The sequence below is a fragment of the Pan troglodytes genome, chromosome 13 (genome assembly GCF_028858775.2).
Source record: "Pan troglodytes isolate AG18354 chromosome 13, NHGRI_mPanTro3-v2.0_pri, whole genome shotgun sequence".
NCBI lineage: Eukaryota > Metazoa > Chordata > Mammalia > Primates > Hominidae > Pan > Pan troglodytes.
Window position 1 is genome coordinate 85,171,954 of NC_072411.2, and position 21,373 is coordinate 85,193,326.

The 21,373-nt window shown below is 38.4% G+C and overlaps 1 protein-coding gene across 13 annotated transcripts in view; it reads left to right on the forward strand.

Moving 5' to 3' along the window:
- Positions 1-21,373, forward strand: part of NUP35 (nucleoporin 35) — a 125,384-nt gene that overhangs the window by 18,146 nt on the left and 85,865 nt on the right. For all 13 annotated transcript variants that reach the window (XR_010149815.1, XR_010149813.1, XR_008546659.2 and 10 more), the window contains one exon: positions 15,752-15,893. Coding sequence is in view for 5 of the 13 variants with exons in the window: in XM_016950148.3 (XP_016805637.1) it covers positions 15,752-15,893 (142 nt within the window). In the remaining 8 variants the exon portion in view is untranslated. The remainder of the gene's footprint in view (positions 1-15,751; positions 15,894-21,373) is intronic.

Sequence of the window (21,373 nt, forward strand, 5' to 3'; positions counted from 1 at the left end):
TGATAGTGATAGAAAAAGAAGGCAGGCAAGAAGGGAAATAATACAATAACAGGGAAAGATGGAACATAAGAAACAATAGCAAGACAGTAGATTTTAAACTAAGCAAACCAGGCATGTGCCTATAGTTCCAGCTACTGGGAAGGCTGAGGCAGGAGGATTGCTTGAGCCCAGGAATTCGAGGTTGCAGTGAGCTGATTTTGTCACTGCACTCCAGCTTGGGTGACAGAACAAGACCCTATCTCAAAAAAAAAAAGTAAATAAAAATTAAAAAAAAAAAGCAAAAAAAACTAACCAAATTAACAATTATGTAAAATGTATTAAACACTCTGGTTAAGGCAGGTATTGTCAGAATGGATAACAAAAGGAACACCCAATACAAATTGGATCCTTTGAATCCTCCGAGTCTGAATGTCTTGAGGCAGTCTGTGAGCACTCATTGGCTGTGTCTTTAAAGTCTACATTTCTAGTAAAATGTTCTTCAAGGAAACTTAGTCATTTTCTATCACGATGCTCAGAATTCTTCCAGCCTCTACCCACTGCCTGATTTCTAAAGCCATTTCCACATTTTTACTTGGGTGTTAACAGCAGCACCTGACTTGTTCCAAAATCTGTACTAGTTTTCTGTAGTTGCCATAACAAATTACGACAAACTTAGTGGTTTAAAACAATACACGTATTATCTTCTGGTTTCTAGAGGTCAGATATCTGGGCTGTTGGTTAGAGCTCAGATGTCAACAGGGCTGTGTTTCTGTCTGGAGGCCTTGGGTATGAATCTGCTTCCAAGCTCCTTCAAGTTGTTGGCAGAATTTAGTTCTGTGTGGTTATAGGAATGAATGAGGTCCCTCTCCTTGCTGGCTGTTACCTTAAGATGTTAACTTCTAGAGGCTGCCCTCACTCCTTGGCTCATGGCTCTCCATCTTCCATCTTCAGATATAGCAATGGCAGATCAAGTCCTTTGTTATGCTTCATATATCTCTAACTTTACTTTTCTGCCTTCTGCTGGTGATTAGAGCTCATTCGATTTTATCAGGCCCATGAGGATAATCTGAGATAGTTCCTTATTCTAAAGTCAGCTAAGTAGTAACCCTAAGTTCATCTGCAAAGTTCCTTCATGGCAGTACCTGGATTGGTTGATTGGATTACCAATCAGTCAAACCAGGGGACAGAAATCTTGGAGGCCTCTTTAGGCTGGGCGCAGTGGCTCATGCCAGTAATCCCAGCACTTTAGGAGGCTGAGGAGTGCAGCTCACTTGAGGCCAGGAGTTTGAGACCAGGCTGGCCAACATGGGGAAACCCTGTCTCTAGTAAAAATATAAAAATTAGCCAGGCATGGTGGTGCACGCTTGTAATCCCAGCTACTTGGGAGGCTGAGGTGGGAGGATCACTTGAACCTGGGAGGCAGAGGTTGGAGTGAGCTGAGATCGAGCCACTGCACTCCAGCCTGGGTGACAGAGCGAGACTTTGTCTCCAAAAAAAAAGAAATCTTGGAGGCCTTTTTAGAAGTCTGTCTACTGTGTATGTCATGATCAAACATCTAGAATGTCACCCTAGTCTTTTCAGCCATGTAACTGAGGTTGAATGTCTAGGAAAATTAGTTCTGAACTGATCAAACTGTAACAAATAGGTGGATGATGATGCTTTGTTACACACAGAAATAGTGATTATTCAGTTATTTGAGTCATGCCAGGTGCCACTGGCTCATGCCTATAATCCCGAGGCAGGTGGATCACTTGAGTCCAGGAGTTTTGAGACCAGCCTGGGCAACATAGTGAGATGCCTGTCTCTACAAAAAAAATTTTAAAAATTAGCCTGGCGTGGTGGCACACACCTGTAGTCCCAGCCACCTCGGATGCTGGGGTTAGGAGGATCCCTTGAGCCTGGGAAGTCAAGGCTGTAGTGAACAGTGATCACACCACTGCATTCCAACCTGGGTAACAGAGTGAGACCTCGTTTCAAAGAAATAATTGAGTCAGTAAGTGATCCCAGGGACATTGAAAATCCAAAAACAGGGCTGAGTGTGGCATGGTGGCACATGCCTGTAATTCCAGTGCTATGGGAGGTCAAGGTGGGAAGACCGCTTGAGCCGGGGAGTTTAAGGCTGTAGGCAGCTATGATTGCACCACTGCACGCGAGCCTGGGTGACAGCGAGACCGCAAAGAAAAAAAAAAAGGCAAAAACACATAATGTTAAGTAATGTTTTACATTTTAGCGGCTCTCTTAGTTGACTGAAAAGCATACATTTTAATTTTCCTACCGTTGTCAAGTAGAAAAGTGCATGATTAATGTTAATAAATATCTTTTTGTTAACTTATTTTTTTCTAATATAGTAACTTCTGTGAGGTTTTGTAATTGTAGAAACTATATATGAAAATACAAGAGCTGTGATAGGAAAAATAGCTATCATGAATTGGCCACTGGGAGCCACTGCTGCTTCTACTTTGAGTTTAAGGAATTTACACATAGAAAGTCTTAATGGGGTATAAGTGACAAAGAATATTTTTGAAAAGATGACAAGGTGTGGAGACCTATCATGCATGGCCAATGATAGGCAAGAAATAGAAAAAGAGAATTGACAGGAAAATTGAGGGGAAAACCTAGATTTTTCATTTAGAGCTATATATATATATATATATATTTTTTTTTTAAGTGAAGTTTTTTTGGATGATTAGTAAATCTTAGCTTTCTGAGATTGGCAACTTTTATAAAGAGATGTCATGGGATATAATGGCATGACTGCCACTTTATGCTTAGGTTGTTTTTTGCATCCAATAAAGAGGTTGGTGGGTTTATTTTTTAAACATTCTGTAACTGATGTTAAGATCTTTTTTAGAATATTATTTCTGGTGCAGGAAAACATTGGTCATAAGTCAAAATAGGAAATCTGGATTAAAGAATATAAGAAACTCTTAGTCATGGTATATTACTGCCCCTGGTAAAGAACACTGAATGTGTTTTTTCTACTTTCCCCATCCTCATCCCTCAATATTTTTTTCTGCTGCAATTTAAGTTTTCTTCTGCTTTTCTTCTTCCTTTATATTTTTTATTACTTTTTTTCTTGAGAAGTTCTTTCACTTATATATTAGCTCTCTTCCAAAATGGTAGGTCACTTGTTAATTAACTAGAATCATTATTTGTGTTAGCGTATTGTTAACAGGTTAAGCGTGATATTAAGTGATAGTAGCACTTTATGGCTGCTTTTGTTGATGCAAGGACCTCAGAGTTTTGATAGTGTTCCTGGAAGTGGGGGCCAAAAGGGACTCTTCTTTTTCTGGTTTGGGTTAGGTACTCCTTACATGTGTTCCTTTTAAAGCTCTCTCTGCTTGGCTCTCATCTGTCTTTATTACTTGATTATGAACTCCTTCAAGACAGAGATTTTTCCTGTGTCTTCAGTGTTTACCCATCTCAGAGCTGGGTACAAAGGACCTAACATTAATCCTGTGCTTTTCCACTTGACAACAATAAGAAAATTAAAATGTATGCTTTTCAGTAGACTAAGAGAGCCACTAAAATGTAAAACTTTACTTAACATTATGGTTTGCATTTCTTTCTTTTTTATTTTTTTTGAGAAAAGATCTCGCTGTCACCCAGGCTGGAGTGCAGTGGTGCAGTCATAGCTCCCTGCAGCCTTAAACTCCCAGGCTCAAGCAGTCCTCCCACCTCGACCTCCCATAGCGCTGGAATTATAGGCATGTGCCACCATGCCATACCCAGTCCTTTGTAAATGTTTGTTGACTGAATATATTGATGGATATAAGCTGTAGAGAGTTGAATGGTGGCCTCCATACAATATGTCCACATCCTAATCACTGGAACCTGTGACTGTTAACTTACATATGATTGAGTTAAGGATTTTCAGAGGGGAGACTCTGAAGGAGAGTTTAAAGAGTTAAGGAGGGAAGGGGACAGAATCCTGGATTGCCTGGATGGCGCCTGAATCCAGTCACAAGGGTCCTTGTAGGTGAGAGGCAGAAAGAAATTTGAAACTGAAGAGGAAGAGAAACATATAGAGGAGAGAGAAGGTGATGTTCAGAAGGGGGCAGAGATTAGAGTGTTGTTTCCAAAGCATGCCATAAGTCACCAAAAGGTGGAGGAGGCAAGCGGCAAGCAGTGGATCCTTCCTTAGAGTCTGCAGCAGGCATGCCACCTTGCCAACAACATAATTTTGGACTTCGGGCCTCCAGAATCTGTGAGAGAATAAATTTCTGTTTTAAGCCATCCAGTTTGTGGTGATTTGTTACAGCAGCCACAGGTAACTAATATATGTAAATATTGTTTTGAGACAATGACATTCCAACACCAGTATCCACTACCAAATAAGAGGATTGGTGTATTTGCATCCAACTTGGCAAGGCATGATTTTTCTTTAATAATACTGAATAAAAACTATCCTTATTCTAGACTATGTAGCTTCTTATTGCTGCTGAACCATATTATCACAAATTAATATCTTAAAAAAACACAAATTTATTGTGTTACAGTTATGGAGGTCAGAAGTCTGAAGTAGGCCTCAGTGGACTAAAATCAAGATGTTAGCAGGACTGCATTCCTTTCTGGAGGCCCTAGAGGAGAATTTTTTTTTTTCTTTTCTAAGTTGTAGAGGCTGTCCACATTCTTTGATTTATGTCCCCCTACCATCTTCAGAACCACCAGTGTCCAGTGAGTGTTTCTACATTATTATTTTCCTTTCCTCTTCCCCTTTTAAGGACCTTATTGGTTATATTGGGCCTATTTGGATAATCTAGGATAATCTTATTTTTAATTAGTCACCAAAATTTTATTTACTCTCATGTCAGATTAACTATGCTACCATTGAGTGGTCTCTAGTTATGGTGGTGGCAATGTTTATGTTTTAGTCAAAATAATAAATTCAGATGGTTTTAGAAAATTAAATAGAACTTACTGTAATCCCAGCAATTTGGGAGGCCAAGGCACCCGGTAGATCACCTGAGGTCAGGAGTTCCAGATCATCCTGGCCAACATGGTGAAACCCCATCTCTACAAAAACTACAAGAAATTAGCCAAGCATGGTGGTGGACACCTGTAATCCCAGCTACTCAGGAGGCTGAGGCAGGAGAATCACTTGAACTGGGGAGGTGGAAGTGGCAGTGAGCCGAGATCGCACCACTGCACTCCAGCCTGGGCAACGAGAGCAAAACTCCATTCAAAAAAAAAAAAAAAAAGGAAAATTATGAACTAGCCAGTCCAGATCTTAGAGCTATTCTTTTTGGAATTTACTGTGTCCAAATTAGATGCTATATTAGTTTACTCTTGCCATTGTAACAAATTACCACAAATGTATTGGCTTAAAACACTTTACATTTATTCTCATTTATCCCAAAGTCAGTTTCACTGGGCAAAAGTCAAGGAGTTGATAGGATTACCTCTGGAGATTCTATGGACAATCAGCTTCCTTGTTTTTTTTTTTTTTTTCCTCAGCATCTAGCTGGATTCTCCTTTATGCCTTTTTCCTCCATCTTCAAAGCATATCATTCCATTCCCTGCTTCCATAATCACATAGCCTTCCCTGAAGTAAAATCTCCTACTTCCCTCTTGTAAGGATACTTGTGGTTACATATAGGGCCCACCTGGATAATCTCCCCATCTGAGGATCTGTAATCACATCTGCAAGATCCCTTTTGCCACATAGATAGCATTTGCAGATTTCAGGGATTAGAATGTTGTTATCTTGGAGGGCTGTCATTTAGCCAGCCACGTCATCATATTGCTAATTCTTAATTTTCAGTTTTTAATTTTGCTATATTTCTCTTAAAGTAATTGAAGATATTATATTTTCCCCTCATATTATCTGAATATAGTTACATCTAACTTTATTCCTTTGTCAGTGTTTGTACTGTGACTATGTAAATACTGCTCAGTGCTGAACCAATTAAATGATTATTCTTTCTGTAAAACTCTTGATTCTCCAATAGTTAATAATTATTTTTTTTTCTATTAGTCTAGTTTTCTATGTGCCATTTGTTCCCTTTATTTTAAGCAAACATTCTGCTGCTATGGTACATACCTATTTTAGTACACTCACTTTTCAAGCACATTTTTCTTTGTTTTAAATTGAGAATTTCTCTCTCTTAGCCTCTGTCTTGATTTCTTGTTTTGGCATGGTGTATGACAATCATCCTAGGACTTGCATGTTTGTAGTGTTGAGTTCTTTTTCCTAGAAAGCATGCCTCCCTCTTTATGTCCTGATTTTGGTGAAGAACATATTTAAGTAGCTTTCTAAAAAAGCTTGCTTAGGAAGTAAAAATTTAAAACCTCATGTCAGAAATGCTTTTTTTAGTCTTCACACTTGATTGATAGTGTAGGTGGTTAGGTTGGAATTTTGGAGGCATCATTCCATTGTCTTCTGCCTTCCAGTGTTCTGTGGAAGCCATTTGTGGTGATGATTCCTGAGTATTTTTACGTGACCTGTTTTCCAGAATTTATGATATCTCTATGGTTGGTATTGTCAATTTTGCAAATGTGACTTGGTGTGGAACTTTTTCATTTGTTTTGCTGGGGAATTGATGGATCCTTTGCATCAAGATGCTTATATTCTTCAGTTCTGGGAAACTTCCCTGTATTATTTGTTTGATAATTGCTTTCTCTCTGCTTTCTCTGTTCCGTTTTTTTGAATTGCTTGTTTGTGTGTTGCATTACTGCAGAGATTTCTAATTATTTTTTCCCTTTTATGTTATCATTTATATCTGTATGCTACTTTCTGAGAGATTTTCTCAAATTTTGTGTGTTTTCTTTTTTTTTTTGGTGGGGGGTGGTGGGCGCTTTTGTTTTTATTTTGAGATGGAGTTTTGCTTTGTTGCCCAGGCTGGAGTGTAGTGGCGCAATCTTGGCTCACTGCAACCTGCCTCCCCAGGTTCAAGTGATTCTTCTGCCTCAGCCTCCCAAGTAGCTGGGATACAGATGTGCACCACATGCTGGGCTAATTTTTTGTATTTTTAGTAGAGACAGCGTTTCACCATGTTGGCCAGGCTGGTCTCGAACTCCTGACCTCAAGTGATCCACCTGCATCAGCCTCCCAAAGTGCTGGGACTACAGGTGTGAGCCACCGTGCCCCACCATCTCAGTTTTTTATTTTCTCTGTCATTTTAATTCCAGGAACCTTTTTGTTGTTGTCCTTTGAATGTACTTAGAAATATAGCATTCTCTTCTCTCAGCTGGGCGCGGTGGCTCACGCTTGTAATCCCAGGACTTTGGGAGGCCGAGGCGGGTGGATCACGAGATCAGGAGATCGAGACGGTCCTAGCTAACAAGGTGAAACACCGTCTCTACTAAAAATACAAAAAATTAGCTGGGCGTGGTTGCAGGCGCCTGTAGTCCCAGCTACTTGGGAGGCTGAGGCAGGAGAATGGCCTGAACCCGGGAGGCGGAGCTTGCAGTGAGCTGAGATCGAGCCACTGCCCTCCAGCCTGGGTGACAGAGCGAGACTCCATCTCAAAAAAAAAAAAAAGAAAAGAAATATAGCATTCTGTTCTTTCATAGGTAAAATGTCCTAGCAGTGAGGTTAATAGCAGTCTTTTTTATTCTTGCTCGTATTGTCTCGTCTCTTCTAGTTCTTGGTATTTTTTTTTCCACCCCTCTGTCATTGCTGGTGAGCAAATATTTATCAAATGAGGCACTAAAAGCTATTTGGAATAAGTGTGTGCATAGGGTTCGATATTGGCAGCAGGGTAGAATTGATGGAGAGGAGCTGTTTTATATCTTACTGGGCTTCACTTTTAAGTGTTCCCAAAGAAGAATCTTTTAATACTCAGCCTTATGCCTAAGCTGGTGTTCTGAATATGGGCAGGGGCAAATCTCCTTTTCAGTGTGCAGATTTTCACTTAATCTGCTTACAGTTGTCTTCTGCTGTCAGACTCATTGAGTTTTGAGCTGTTTAGGTTCCTTTTCTCCAGAGACAAAATCTTTGGTCTTTTGAGGGTGGATTGGGAAAGTGACAGTTATCTGGCTGCTTGGGATAAGGAGAGGCCTGGTCTCTAAGCCCTTATTATATACTTTACACTAGTTTTCCTTAAGTTCAGTCAGGAGTTTTTCACAGTATCATTGGTCCCCAAAACCTGACACTTTTTTAGAGTGTCTGTCAGTAGGGGTTTGCAAGGGATTAAAAGTGAATACAGGATTCAGTTCACCATGCTTGATTGGACATTGTACCATTCAATATGCTTTTTCGGTATAATGTGTGTGCCATACTGCAAAGTCTGATTAGTCCTTATAAGATTATCCTTACTTCAGATACTAGCTGTTAAGTTTGGGATGATCACTTTAGACCAGCTGTCTATAAATTAAGAGGTTCCCAAGGCTGCTTGTAATGTTTGGTAGTTTACTAGAAAGACTCACAACCTCGCTGAAAGTGCTGTGCTCATGGTTACAGTTTTATTACAGCAAAAAGAAACAAATTAGAGCCAGCCAAAGGAAGACACATAGGGTGACGTTGGAAAGGGTTCCAAATGTGAAGCTTCCTTTCCATTGTCTTCAGGGAGATGTGTTATCCTCCCAGTGTCAATGTATGGCAATATACATGGAGTACTACCAACTAGGGAAGCTCACTGGAGCATCTATGTCCACAGTTTTTATTGGAGTTTCATTACATAGGCATGATTGAATTACCAATCAGGTGGTTGAGTTCAGTCTCCAGTCTTCCTCCTCTTGTTGAGCAGAGACCAAATCCCTTATTACATATTGTGCTACTTTGTTTCATGATAAGAAGTTAACACTGCCAGGAACCTCTTTTTTCCAAGTTTCATTTGGCTCATATCTATTTAAAATTTACTAGTCTTTTAATCTCTTTTGTTTTCATTTAGGTTAGTGGTCTATTTTGAAATAATTGAATCTTTCTTTAATTGAAGACATTTTCATAAAGGGTAATAAGGTCTTTTGCCCTCTGCTTTAATCCAGTCTTAGGAAGAATGTTTGAATAGTGATTTACTCAGGGAGACACATTGCAGTCCAATTTGATGTGGTTTGATAGGCACACTTTATTTTCATCTTACAAAGCATGGCATGTGGGCACCAGAAGTCTGATTGAAAGGAAGTAAAATCAGTGGAGCAATTAAACATTAACTAGGTGGGGGGCAATTATGCTAAAGTTATGTAAATAGTTTTAGATTATGTATAAGTAATTATATTTTTCAGAGTAGTTGACAGGGCAAAAATTAGATTGCTTATTCGTTTGAGACTTATTTTTGATTTGTTTTATTTTTAAAGGTTGTAATGGTTGTCACAATTCGAACCTTCATTTAATTTCTTGCTTGAAGGTTATTACATGATGTAGCATAACTAAATTTTATCTTCTTAATGGTAATACTTGTAGACCGTAGAAAATTTGGATTGGCTTCAGATTAAATGCCTTTTACTGTCTTCAGTTTGTTAATGGAATGTCTTTGTAGTAACTAAAATTAGTTAAGAGTATCTTTTGTATAAATATATGCTTCCACTTACTAAAGCAATAGTTGGTAACTTAGTTGATAAGTAGATTCTTAAAAATATAACAGCACTTGTCAAAGTGGGATGTTTCATTTTAAATCAGACTTATTTTAGAAATGTATTGAACAGGTTGACTATCCCTTAGCAGAACTGCTTAGCCAGAAGAGTTTCAGATTTTGGAATATTTGCATTATACTTATCAGTTGAGCATTGAAAATCTGAAATTTCCTTTGAGTGTTATGCTGGTGCTCCAAAAGTTACACGTTTTGGAACATTTTGGATTTTGTATTTACAGATTTGGGATACTCAGCCTATACGTATTAAATGCTTCTGTGGTGATGAGGGAAGTAAATTGTTAAATGTATTATAGGATGATGTACTTTAGTATTCCTCCATATGTACCCCATATATTTGTACAAATAAAAAGCTATCCAGTATAGTTGAAGATTACCTGAAAGAGAATTTTAAAAAGTTTAATAAATATTACTTAGTTATTACATCTATAATGAACCTTAACACAAGACTTAGGTGTTACTCCAACAATAAAATGGGACAATAGACAAGAACTTTAAAAAGTTAACTGTTGTTAGTAATACATAACTTCAATTACAGCACAAATATTAATTTATAAAGTCAAGTCTAACAGACTTCTAGGAATGATGTCCACATCTTGCCTCCAAATGATATCAAAACAAAACTACAGCCTGGACAGGATCAAAAGAGTTATCAAGTAAAAACTACAATGCAATAATATCATTCTAACTGAAGAGAAAAAATATAATCACTTAAGAATTTCAAAAATCTGCTGTGCATGGTAGCTCATGCTTGTAATTGCAGCACTTTGGGAGGCCAAGGCAGGCGGATCACCTGAGGTCAGGAGTTCGAGACCAGCCTGGCCAACCTGGTGAAACCTCGTCTCTATTAAAAATACAAAAATTAACTGGGTGTGGTGGCACACACCTGTAATCCCAACTACTCCAGAAGCTGAGACAGGAGAAACGCTTGAACCCAGGAGGCGGAGGTTGCAGTGGGCTGAGATCGCGCCACTGCACTCCAGCCTGGGCAATAGAGTGAGACTCTGTCTCAAAAAAAAAAGTATTTCAAAAATCTTACTTCTTTAGGGTTGCTAAACAATTTGAGTTCCTAGACTCCTTTGAATTCAAATTTAGAAACTAGAACTAATCTAATTTAACCTATCAATGTACACTTTCCTTTAGGAAAAATATTTTTCAGATCACCTCACATCTATTAAGCTTATTGAAGAATATATTTTATCCAGAACACTATTCTAGACCTTACTAGACAACAAGATGTTCAAATAGTAGTGCTATTTTGAGTTCTACAAATCTCCAAACCGCTTTCTGTTGAGGCTGAACTAATTTACACTCCCACCAACAGCATATAAGGGTTCCCTCTGCAGCCTCATCAACATTCTTACATTCTTATTTTTTGACCTTTTTTTTTTTAAGTTGGAGTCTCACTGTCACCCAGGCTGGAGTGAAGTGGCACGATGTTGGCTCACTGCAACCTCTACTCCCCGGATTTGAGCAATTCTCTTGTCTCAGCTTCCTGAGTAGCTGGGACTACAGGCACCCGCCACCATGCCCGGCTAGTTTTTGTATTTTTAGTAGAGATGGGGTTTCGCCATGTTGTCCAGGCTTGTCTCGAACTCGTGACCTCAGGTGATCCAAACGCCTTGGCCTCCCAAAGTGCTAGGATTTCAGATGTGAGCCACTGCGCTTGGCCTATTTTTTGACTTTTTAATAGTAGCCATTTTGATTGGTGTGAGATGGTATCACATTGTGGTTTTGAATTGCAGTCTCTCTGATGATTAGTGACATTGAACATTTTTTCATGTTTGTCGGTCACCTGCATGTCTTCTTTTGAGAAGTGCCTGTTCATGTCCTTTGCCCACTTTTTAATGTTTTTTTTTCTTGTTAATTTAAGTTCCTTACAGATGCCTTTGTTGGATGCATACTTTGCACATGTTTTCTCCTATTCTGTAGGTTGTTGATTTATTCTTTTGATAGTTTCTTTTGTGTGCAGGAAGTCATTAGTTTAATTAGGTCCAACTTGTCAATCTTTGTTTTTGTTGTATTTGCTTTTGCGATATGAGTCGTAAAGTCTTTGCCTAGGCCAATGTCCAGAAGAGGTTTTTCAAGGTTTTCTTTTAGAATTTTTGTAGTTTGAGGTCTTACATTTAAGTCTTCAATTCATCTTGAGTTAATTTTTTTATATGGTGAGAGGCAGGCTGCATATGGTTAGCTAGTTTTCCTTGCACCATCTATTGAATAAGGCATCCTTTATCCATTTTTTATTTTTGCCAACTTTGTCGAAGATCCATTGTTTGTAGGTGTGTGACTTTGTTTCTGGGTTCTCCATTCTGTTTCATTGGTCTGTGTACCTATTTTTGTACCAGTACCATACTGTTTTGGTTACTGTAGTCCCATAGTTTGAAGTCAGGTAATATGATGCTGCTGGCTTTGTTCTTTTTGCTTAGGATTGCTTTGGCTATTTGGGCTCTTCTTGCTTCCCTGTGAATTTTAGAATAGTTTTTTTATAATTCTGTGAAAAATGATGTTGGTTATTTGATAGGAATTGTGTTGAATTCCTTTGGGCAATATGGTCATTTTAATGATGCTGATTCTTCTAATCTATGAGCGTGGAATGTTTTTCCATTCGTGTCATCTGTGATTTCTTTCATCAGTGCTTTGTAGTTCTCCTTGTAGAGATTTTTCACCTCCTGGGTTAGATGTATTCCTAGGTATTTTAATTTTTTTTTTTGATATGTGGCTATTGTAAATGGGATTACATTTTTGATTTGGTTCTCAGCTTGAATGTTATTGGTGTATAGAAATGCTACTGATTTTTGTGAGTACTTTTTTAAGCACTCGCTTATGAGTGAGCATATGTGATGTTTGTCTTTCTGTGCCTGGGTTGTTTCACTGAAGATACTGACTTCCAGTTCCATCCATGTTGCTGCAAAATTGATTCCTTTCCTTTTAATGGCTGAATAATATTCCGTTGTATATATACACCACATTTTCTTTATTCATTCACCCATTGTTGAACCCTTAGTTGATTCCATATCTTTGCTATTGTGAATAGTGCTGTGATAAACTTATGAGTCCAGCTATCTTTTTGTTATATTATTTCTTTTCCTTTGGTTAGATACCCAGTAAGAGAAATTGTTGGATTGAATGGTAGTTCTATTTTTAGTTCTTTGAGAAATCTCCATACGGCTTTCTATAGAGGTTGTACTAATTTACATTCTCACCAACAGTGTATGAGTTCTCTTTTCTCTGCATCCTCGCCAGCATCTGTTTGTTTTTTTGTTTAACAATAGCCATTCTGACTAGGGTAAGGTGATGATGTAGTTTTGAATTGCATTTCTCTGATGATTAGTGATGTTGAGCATTTTTTCATATACCTCTTAGCCATTTGTATGTCTTTTGAAAAATGTCTATTCATGTTCTTTGCCCACTTCTTTAACAGGTTATTTTTATTAAATATATCTATAGATATATTTTGAGATGGAGTCTTAAACTCTGTCATTTAGGTTGGAGTGCAGTGGCATGATCTTGACTCACTGTAACCTCCACCTCCCAGGCTCAAGTGGTCCTTCCATCTCAGCCTCTCAAATAGCTGGGACCACAGGCACACACCACTACGCCCAGCTAATTTTTTGTATTTTTAGTAGAGATAGGGTTTTGCCATGTTGCCCAGGCTGGTCTTGAACTCCTAACTTGGCCTCCCAAAGCGCTGGGATTACAGTCATGAGCCACAGTGCAAAGCCAAGCTTTTTATCACAGTAGCTTTTCCCCCCACCTTCTATAGATAATCTTTTTTGTTTCTTAAGAACATACTTGGAGAAATCCATGTGACTATAAACACTTTGGAATGAGTTAGAATGGTTTTCAACTCATTTGGGAATTAAGGATAAATGGCAAGTCAGGAGATACATACAATAGTTAGAATATGTTAAGTAGCCTGTAGAAAATCAATAAAAATGGAGCGTGACTCATGCGCATTGACCTGTAGAACAGTGGTTCTCAAACGTCTTAGTTTTGTAGTTTTTACCTTGTTTATACTCTTAAAAATTAAAGAGCTTTTGTTTATATAGATTATAGCTATCAATATTTACTGCATTCAAAATTAAGACAAAATTTAAAATTTAAGTATTAACTCATTTAAAAATAAAGCTATTTCATATAAACATAATCTTTTTTGAAGTGAACAGTAACTATTTTCTAAAGAAAAAAAGATTTGCAGGAAGAGTGACATTGTTTTTGTTTTAAAAATCTTTTTAGTGTCTGGCTTAATAAAATACCTGTGAATTCTCATGAATCTGCTTCTCTGTTCAACCTGAGTCTGTTGAATCACATGAAGTTGCCTCTGGAAAACTCCATTGTACACTAATAAGAGACTGAGAAAAAGGCAAATGAAACTTCATGTTTTTGTGAAAATAATTTTGAGTTGGCTGATCTCATGAGAGAGTCCTGGGGGAGCCAAGAATCTCCAGACCACACTTGTTGTACCGCCACAGGAAATAAACATGTTAACTAGATTACTGCCTCAGAGCTCATGCTTTGGATTCCGATTGCCTGGATTGGAATTCCAACTAACCTTCTGGATGTTATTTAATATTATCCTGTTTCCTAATTTGTTAAATGGACTAATTGGACCTTTTGTAGGATTGTTAAAATTAAATAAAATTACACTCGTAAAGTATAATAATCACTTAATAAAATGCTACCTTTTTTTTTTTTTATTTTTTTGAGACAGAGTCTCTCTGTCACCCAGGCTGTAATGCAGTGGTGCTATCTCAGCTCACTGCAACCTCCGCCTCCCGGGTTCAAAAGATTCTCCTGCCTCAGCCTTGAGAGGAGCTGGGATTACAGGCATGCACCACCACACCTGGCTAATTTTTGTGTTTTTAGTAGAGATGGGGTTTCACCATGTTGGCCAAGCCGGTCACAAACTCCTGACGTCATGATCCGCTCGCCTTGGCCTCCCAAAGTGTTGGGATGACAGGCGTGAGCCACTGGCCTGGCCCTTAAAATGCTACCTTTTACTATCAAAGTTTTAGTCCTGTTATGTCACGCTTGCTCAGATTTTTCTGTTGGTTTTCTACCTCGCTCAGAGCTTTAGCTTTTACAGTGGCTTTATAAGGTTTTTCTTCATGATCCGGCATATTGCTGCCTCTCTCCTCTCATCTCCTTGTTCTCATCTCACATCCCCCTCACTGTGCAAACAGTGGCCTTCTTGCGTTCATCTAAGACCAGTCATGTCTTTCCTCATGGCCTTTGTTTTATTATTTTCTCCACAAAATGTTCACTTCTTCAAATATTGTTTTGCTTCCCTTGTCCTTCAGGTTTTTGCTTTAACGCACCTCAGTGGAATCCTTTTTCATTTAACCCACCCACACAAATTGGCCCTGTCTCCCTTCTCTGCTTTATTTTTTTTTCTCTGTAGGATTTTTAGTTTTGTAGCACATTAAGTATTTACTTATTTGTCTCTCTTTCTCTAGAATGTAGGCTCCAATAGGGATGGATTTTTTATTTGTCTAATGTGTTTACTGCTATACCTTCAATACCTAGGTTGATGCTTGGTGCATATTTAAGTGCTGAAAAAATATGTTTTGAATGAGTAAATCATTATTGCTACTGTGAAGATGAAAGGGAAATAGTCTTTGCTTCTCACAAATGTATAGCCTTAATTGGACATTGCTTCTGAGATAAAATGAACTTTATAAAGTGTTTAGCATGGCATGTTGGACACACAGTAGTACTCAATTGATGGCTGTTACTGAAGAATAAGAAATAAAAGGATAAGACATTTTAGAAAGAAATGACCTGAATAAAAGAAAATTGCATTCACATTTTAAGGGGTAGGGTAGATATTGTATATTTTATATGGCATTCGGATTTTGTTCTGTGGGTAATACATTTTTACATGTTCTTAAGGCAGAGGTGCTGTGATGAAAGTGGTAGGTTTGGAAGATGAAACCAACAGAAGTCTTTGAGGTTGCCTGGGATATCCTTCTGGTGTCAGCTTAACCAGACATGCTTAATAAAACATTTAGATAATTTATCATACATAATAAAACATTTGCAGAATTATAAACTATGCCCAATTATTACTTCCTCTAATTGTATGGTAGCATGAAATTGCTATTTGACCACAGTTGTATGTTTTGAACTGTTTATGTAATTGCCAACTTTATTAGACTTTATCATTTAAAACTAAGATTTTTGATTTAGAATCAATCGAGGTGTTTACACTGGCAACTAACTTGCTAAATATACTAATATAGGGCAAAGTATGTTTAGTCCAGCAAGTATCGGTCAGCCACGAAAGACGACATTATCTCCTGCCCAGTTGGATCCTTTTTATACTCAAGGAGATTCTTTGACTTCAGAAGATCACCTCGATGACTCTTGGGTGACTGTATTTGGGTAAGGTTTGCAGATCATTTGCCTTTTAAAAACCCCACCCTAACATTTTATAATGAATATAATCAAACATACAGTAAAATGGAAAGAAGTGCATAGCAAACACCCATATTACTACCACCTAGGTTCTATCGTTAACAGTTTGCTACATTTGCTTTGTCATTTATCCATCTATCAATTCATTCTTTTTGTTGGTACATTTCATAATAAGTTGTAGACATCAATACATATTACCCTGACACTTGAGCATGCATGTCATTAACTAGAGTTTGATATTTGTTTGTAGTTTTTTAAATAATTTGTCTGTTTATTTCTTCCCAAATTATTTTCTCTCAAGCATATTTGCTAGATGGAACACAGTTGTCCCTTTAGACTTAGGGAACTCCTTCCCCTTTTTCTAGTGACTGGTTCTCTGCATCTAGTGGAATTCACCAGTTTTGAATTAACAGAATGAACATTTAAAAACACACACACACACACACACACAATGTCACAGGGTTGATTCTAGTCCACAAAATATTGAATATTAATAGAAACAGAGTATGACAGTCCTTGTTACATTTTTGAATAGATTTTTAGGTCCAAAAAAACTTTAAAATGCCTTTTTAAAAAAAAATTTTTTTTATTTCCATAGGTTTTTGGGGAACAGGTGGTATTTGGTTACATGAGTAAGTTCTTTACATGATTCGTGAGACTTTGGGGCACCCATCTCCTGAGCAGTATACACTGAACCCAATTTGTAGTCTTTATCTGTCACCCCTTTCCCACCCTTTCCCCCGAGTCCCCAAAGTCCATTGCATCATTCTTATGCTTTTGCATCATCATAGCTTAGCTCCCACTTATGAGTGAGAACATACGACGTTTGGTTTTCCATTCCTAAGTTACTTCACTTAGAATAAATGAGTTACTTTACTTAGAATAATTTGCAGTCCCATTCAGGTTGCTGCAAATGCCATTAATTAATTCCTTTTTACTGCTGAGTATTCCATTTTGTATGTATATATATCTATCACAGTAAAACTCCTTAGAGATCATATTGTATAATGTTTTATTTTACAGGTGAGGAAACTGAGGTGTAGGCAGATTAAGTGATTTATTCAGCAGTTCACATCTAGTTATTATTAGCAAAACTTGGGTCTTTTGATATTCAAGCTGATATTTACACTCTACGAAAATATAAAGTTTGTTTCTGAAAGTATGATTTGCCATACTGTATTAGTCTGTATTCGTGCTGATAAAGACATATCCGAAACTGGAAAGAAAAAGAGGTTTAATTGGACTTAGGGTTCCATGGCTGGACAGGCCTCAGAATCATGGTGGAAGGTGAAAGACACTTCTTACATGACGGTGTCAAGAGAAAATTAGGAAGAAGCAAAAGCGGAAACCCCTGATAAACCCATCAGATCTCGTGAGACTTATTCATTATAATGAGAATAGCACAGGAAAGACTGGCCCCCATGAATCAATTACCTCTCCCTGGGTTCCTCCCACAACACATGGGAATTCCGGGAGATATAATTTGAGTTGAGATGTGGGTGGAGACACAGCCAAACCATTTCATTTCGTCCTTGGCCCCTCTAAATCTCATGTCCTCACATTTCAAAACCAATCATGGTTTCCCAACACACCCCTGAAAGTCTTATTTCAGCATTAACCCAAAAGTCCACAGTCCCAAGTCTCATCTGAGTTAAGGCAAGTCCCTTCCACCTATGAGCCTGTAAAATCAAAAGCAAGATAGTTATTTCCTGGATACAGTGGGGTTATAGGAATTGGGTAAATACAGCCATTCCAAATGGGAGAAATTGGCCAAAACAGAGGGGTTATAGGCCCCATGCAAGTTCAAAATCCAGAGGGGCAGTCAAATTTTAAAGCTCCAAAATGATCTCCTTTGACTTCCTCGTCTCACATCCAGGTCACGGTGATGCAAGAGGTGGGTTCCCATGGTCTTGGGCAGCTCCGCCCCTGTGGCTTTGCAGGGTACAGCCTCCCTCCTGGCTGTTTTCCCGTGCTGGCATTGAGTGTGTGGGTTTTCCAGGCACAGAGTGCAAGCTGTCAGTGGATCTATCATTCTGGGGACTGGAGGATGGTGGCCCTCTTCTCACAGCCCCACTAGGCAGTGCCCCAGTAGGGACCCTGTGTGGGAGCTTTGACCCCACAGTTCCCTTCTGCACTGCCCTAGCAGAGGTTCTCCATGAGGGCCCCACCCCTGCAGCACAATTTTGCCTAGGCATCCAGGTATTTCCATACATCTTCTGAAATCTAGGTGAAGGTTCCCAAACCTCAATTCTTGACTTCTGTGCACCCACAGGCTCAATACCATGTGGAAGCTGCCAAGGCTTGGGGCTTCCACTCTCTGAAGCCACAGCCCAGGCTCTACAGTGTCCCCTTTCAGCCACGGCTGGAGGGGCTGGGACACAGGGCACCAAGTCCCTAGGCTGCACACAGCATGGGGACCCTGGGCCTGGACCACAAAACCGCTTTTTCCTCCTGGGCCTCCAGGCCTGTGATGGGATTGGCTGTCTTGAAGGGCTCTGACATGCCCTAGAGACATTTTCCCCATGCTGTTGGGCATTAACATTAGGCTCCTTTCTAGCTATGCAAATTTCTGCAGCTAGCTTGAATTTCTCCTCAGAAAATGAGTTTTCCTTTTCTACTGCGTTGTCAGGCTGCAAATTTTCTGAACTTTTATGCTGTGTTTCCCCTTTAAAATGGAAGGCTTTTAATAGCACTCAAGTCACCTTTTGAATGCTTTGCTGCTTAGAAATTTCTTCCACCAGATACCTTAAATCATCTCTTTCAAGGTCAAAGTTCCACAAATCTCTAGGGTGGGGCAAAATGCCACCAGTCTCTTTGCTAAAACATAACAAGAGTCACCTTTGCTCCAGTCGCCAACAAGTTCCTCATCTCCATCTGAGACCACCTCAGCTTGGAACTTATTGTTCATATCACTATCAGCATTTTTGTCAAAGCCATTCAACAAGTCTCTGGGAGGTTCCAAACTTCCCACATTTTCTTGTGAGCTTTCCAAACTGTTCCAACCTCTGCCTATTACCCAGTTCCAATGTCACTTCCACATTTTTGGGTATCTTTTCAGCAATGCCCCACTCTACTGATACCAATTACTGTATTAGTCCATTTTCATGCTGCTGATAAAGACATACCTGAGACAGGGAAGAAAAAAAGGTTTAATTGGACTTACAGTTCCACATGGCTGGGGAGGCCTCAGAATCATGGCGGGAGGCAAAAGGTACTTACATAGTGACATCAAGAGAAAATGAGGAAGCAAAAGCGGAAGCCCCTGATAAACCCGTCAGATCTTGTGAGACTTACTATCATGAGAATAGCATAGGAAAGACCAGCCACCATGATTCAATTACCTCTCTCAGGTCCCTCTCACAACACATGGGAATTCTGGGAGATACAATTCAAGTTGAGATTTGGTTGGAGACACAGCCGAACTGTATCACATGCTGATACTGGAATGTATTTATTATATATTTTTTGGGTTTAAAAAACATAAAAATAACACGAGCTCCTTGAAGGAAGAAAGGTGCGTAGTAAATGTTTAGTGGATTTTATGTATTGAATTTATTTAAAATTAAAAATTCAAAAGGTATGTAAGAATGTACAATGAAGTTTTCCCTTTTGCTTTTGTCCCAAGCTAGTTTTCCTCCTCTTTAAGGCAGTGATTGCCATCTGTTTTTTGTGTATGTTTCCAGAGAGATTTTATGTGTTATTGATTTCTATTTGGGTAAAAAGCGGGTCATTGCATTCCGTTGTTCTCTAGAAAGTCCATACTCAGTCCTATATCCATAGCAATTGGGCTGGTGTGTTTTTTTTCTTCTTCTTCTTTTACATTTACATTTTTATAGTCTCTCATAAAATGGCTTTTTTTTTTTTTTTTGAGACAATCTCTCTGTTATCTAGGCTGGAGTGCAGTGGCATGATCATAGCTCACTGCAGCCTCCAATTCCTGGCCTCAAACAATCCTTCTACCTCAGCCTCATGAGTAGTTGGGATAACAGGCATGAGCCAGCTTGGCTGCATGTTTTTGAAAATAGGTACCCTCTCTTAAATCTGTTTTTCAGGCTCAGTAGTAGTGGTTTAACTTTTAAGATTTCCAGTAATTAGACAAATTACTTGAAGCACTCCTAGTATTTTTTCGTATTCAGACATTAACTCTCCCAGCTGTTTATTTTTTTTACTTTCGTGTTTTAATAACCCTCTCTGACTTTAATTTCAAGAACTGAAGCATTCTCCTTTAAGGGATAAAGTATTTTATTTTGATCATTTATGGGGAAGTACCTCTAAAGGATGCATTATATATGTTCTTTCTTTGGTAGTTTAACTTTTTCCTACTGACTTAGGGTTATGAAATATTCATTGTTTTGGGTGATTCTGCTATAGAGTACTAGAATGTAAGTTTCTACTCAAAGTGGTCCAAGAGTTTTAGAATTATGTTTTATTTCTTAAGTACTTCCCTCACTTGCAGCCATTCTTTCTTCTTTTCATTTTTGTTTTATCTCTGCCCTGTAGGCACCCAACCTATTTGTTGTTTTTCTTTGTGGTTAGAAATTTCATGTCCAGATTTTATACAAATGAATTTTCAGTTCTGATTGCAGTGAATATTTTACTCATATAGATTTTATTTAATTAATTAATTTATTTTGAGATGAGGTCTTACTCTGTCACCCAGCTGGAGTGCAGTGGCACGATCTCGGCGCATTGCAACCTTTCCTTCCCAGGTTCAAGCGATACTTCTGCCTCAGCCGCCTGAGTAGCTGGGACTACAGGCGCCCGCCACCATGCCCAGCTGATTTTTTGTATTTTTAGTAGAGGCGGGGTTTCACCAGGTTGGCCAGGCTGGTCTCGAACTCCTGACCTCAAGTGATCCACCCACCTCAGCCTCCCAAAGTGCTGGTTGGTATTACAGGTGTGAGCCATTGTGCCCAGCCTCACATAGATTTTTAATGTGTTTGGTTTCTGATTTATTTTTGAGACTCGAATTTTTTTTTTCTTTAGGGTTCTAATTCAGTCTTCAGATAACTGAAGTTAGATAGCCATTTCTATGCTATTGGTAGTGGTTATTGTTTTCAAATTGAAAACAGCTTTATTGTTAAGACTATAAAAGAATAATATGTCATTGTAAAATATCCAAACCATACAGAACTTTATAAAGAAGAAAGTAAAAATTACTTAGAATTTTCTCATGCAGAGATATGGCTAATCAAATTTTGGTAACTGTCCTTTTAAGTGATTCTATACCATAAATATTGATGCTGAATTTTCTCTTTGTTATGAAACTAAATTTCAGAATTTTTAAGTGATGCTCAATGTATAATGATTCGTTTATAATTTAAAATTCTTTATCTTTTCATAACCATAGTATGCCTAAATATATTACATATTAACGTACACATATTGAAATAAATTATATATAGAACTGCAACTTTATAGTTTTTTTTCTAAGACCTGGATAATGG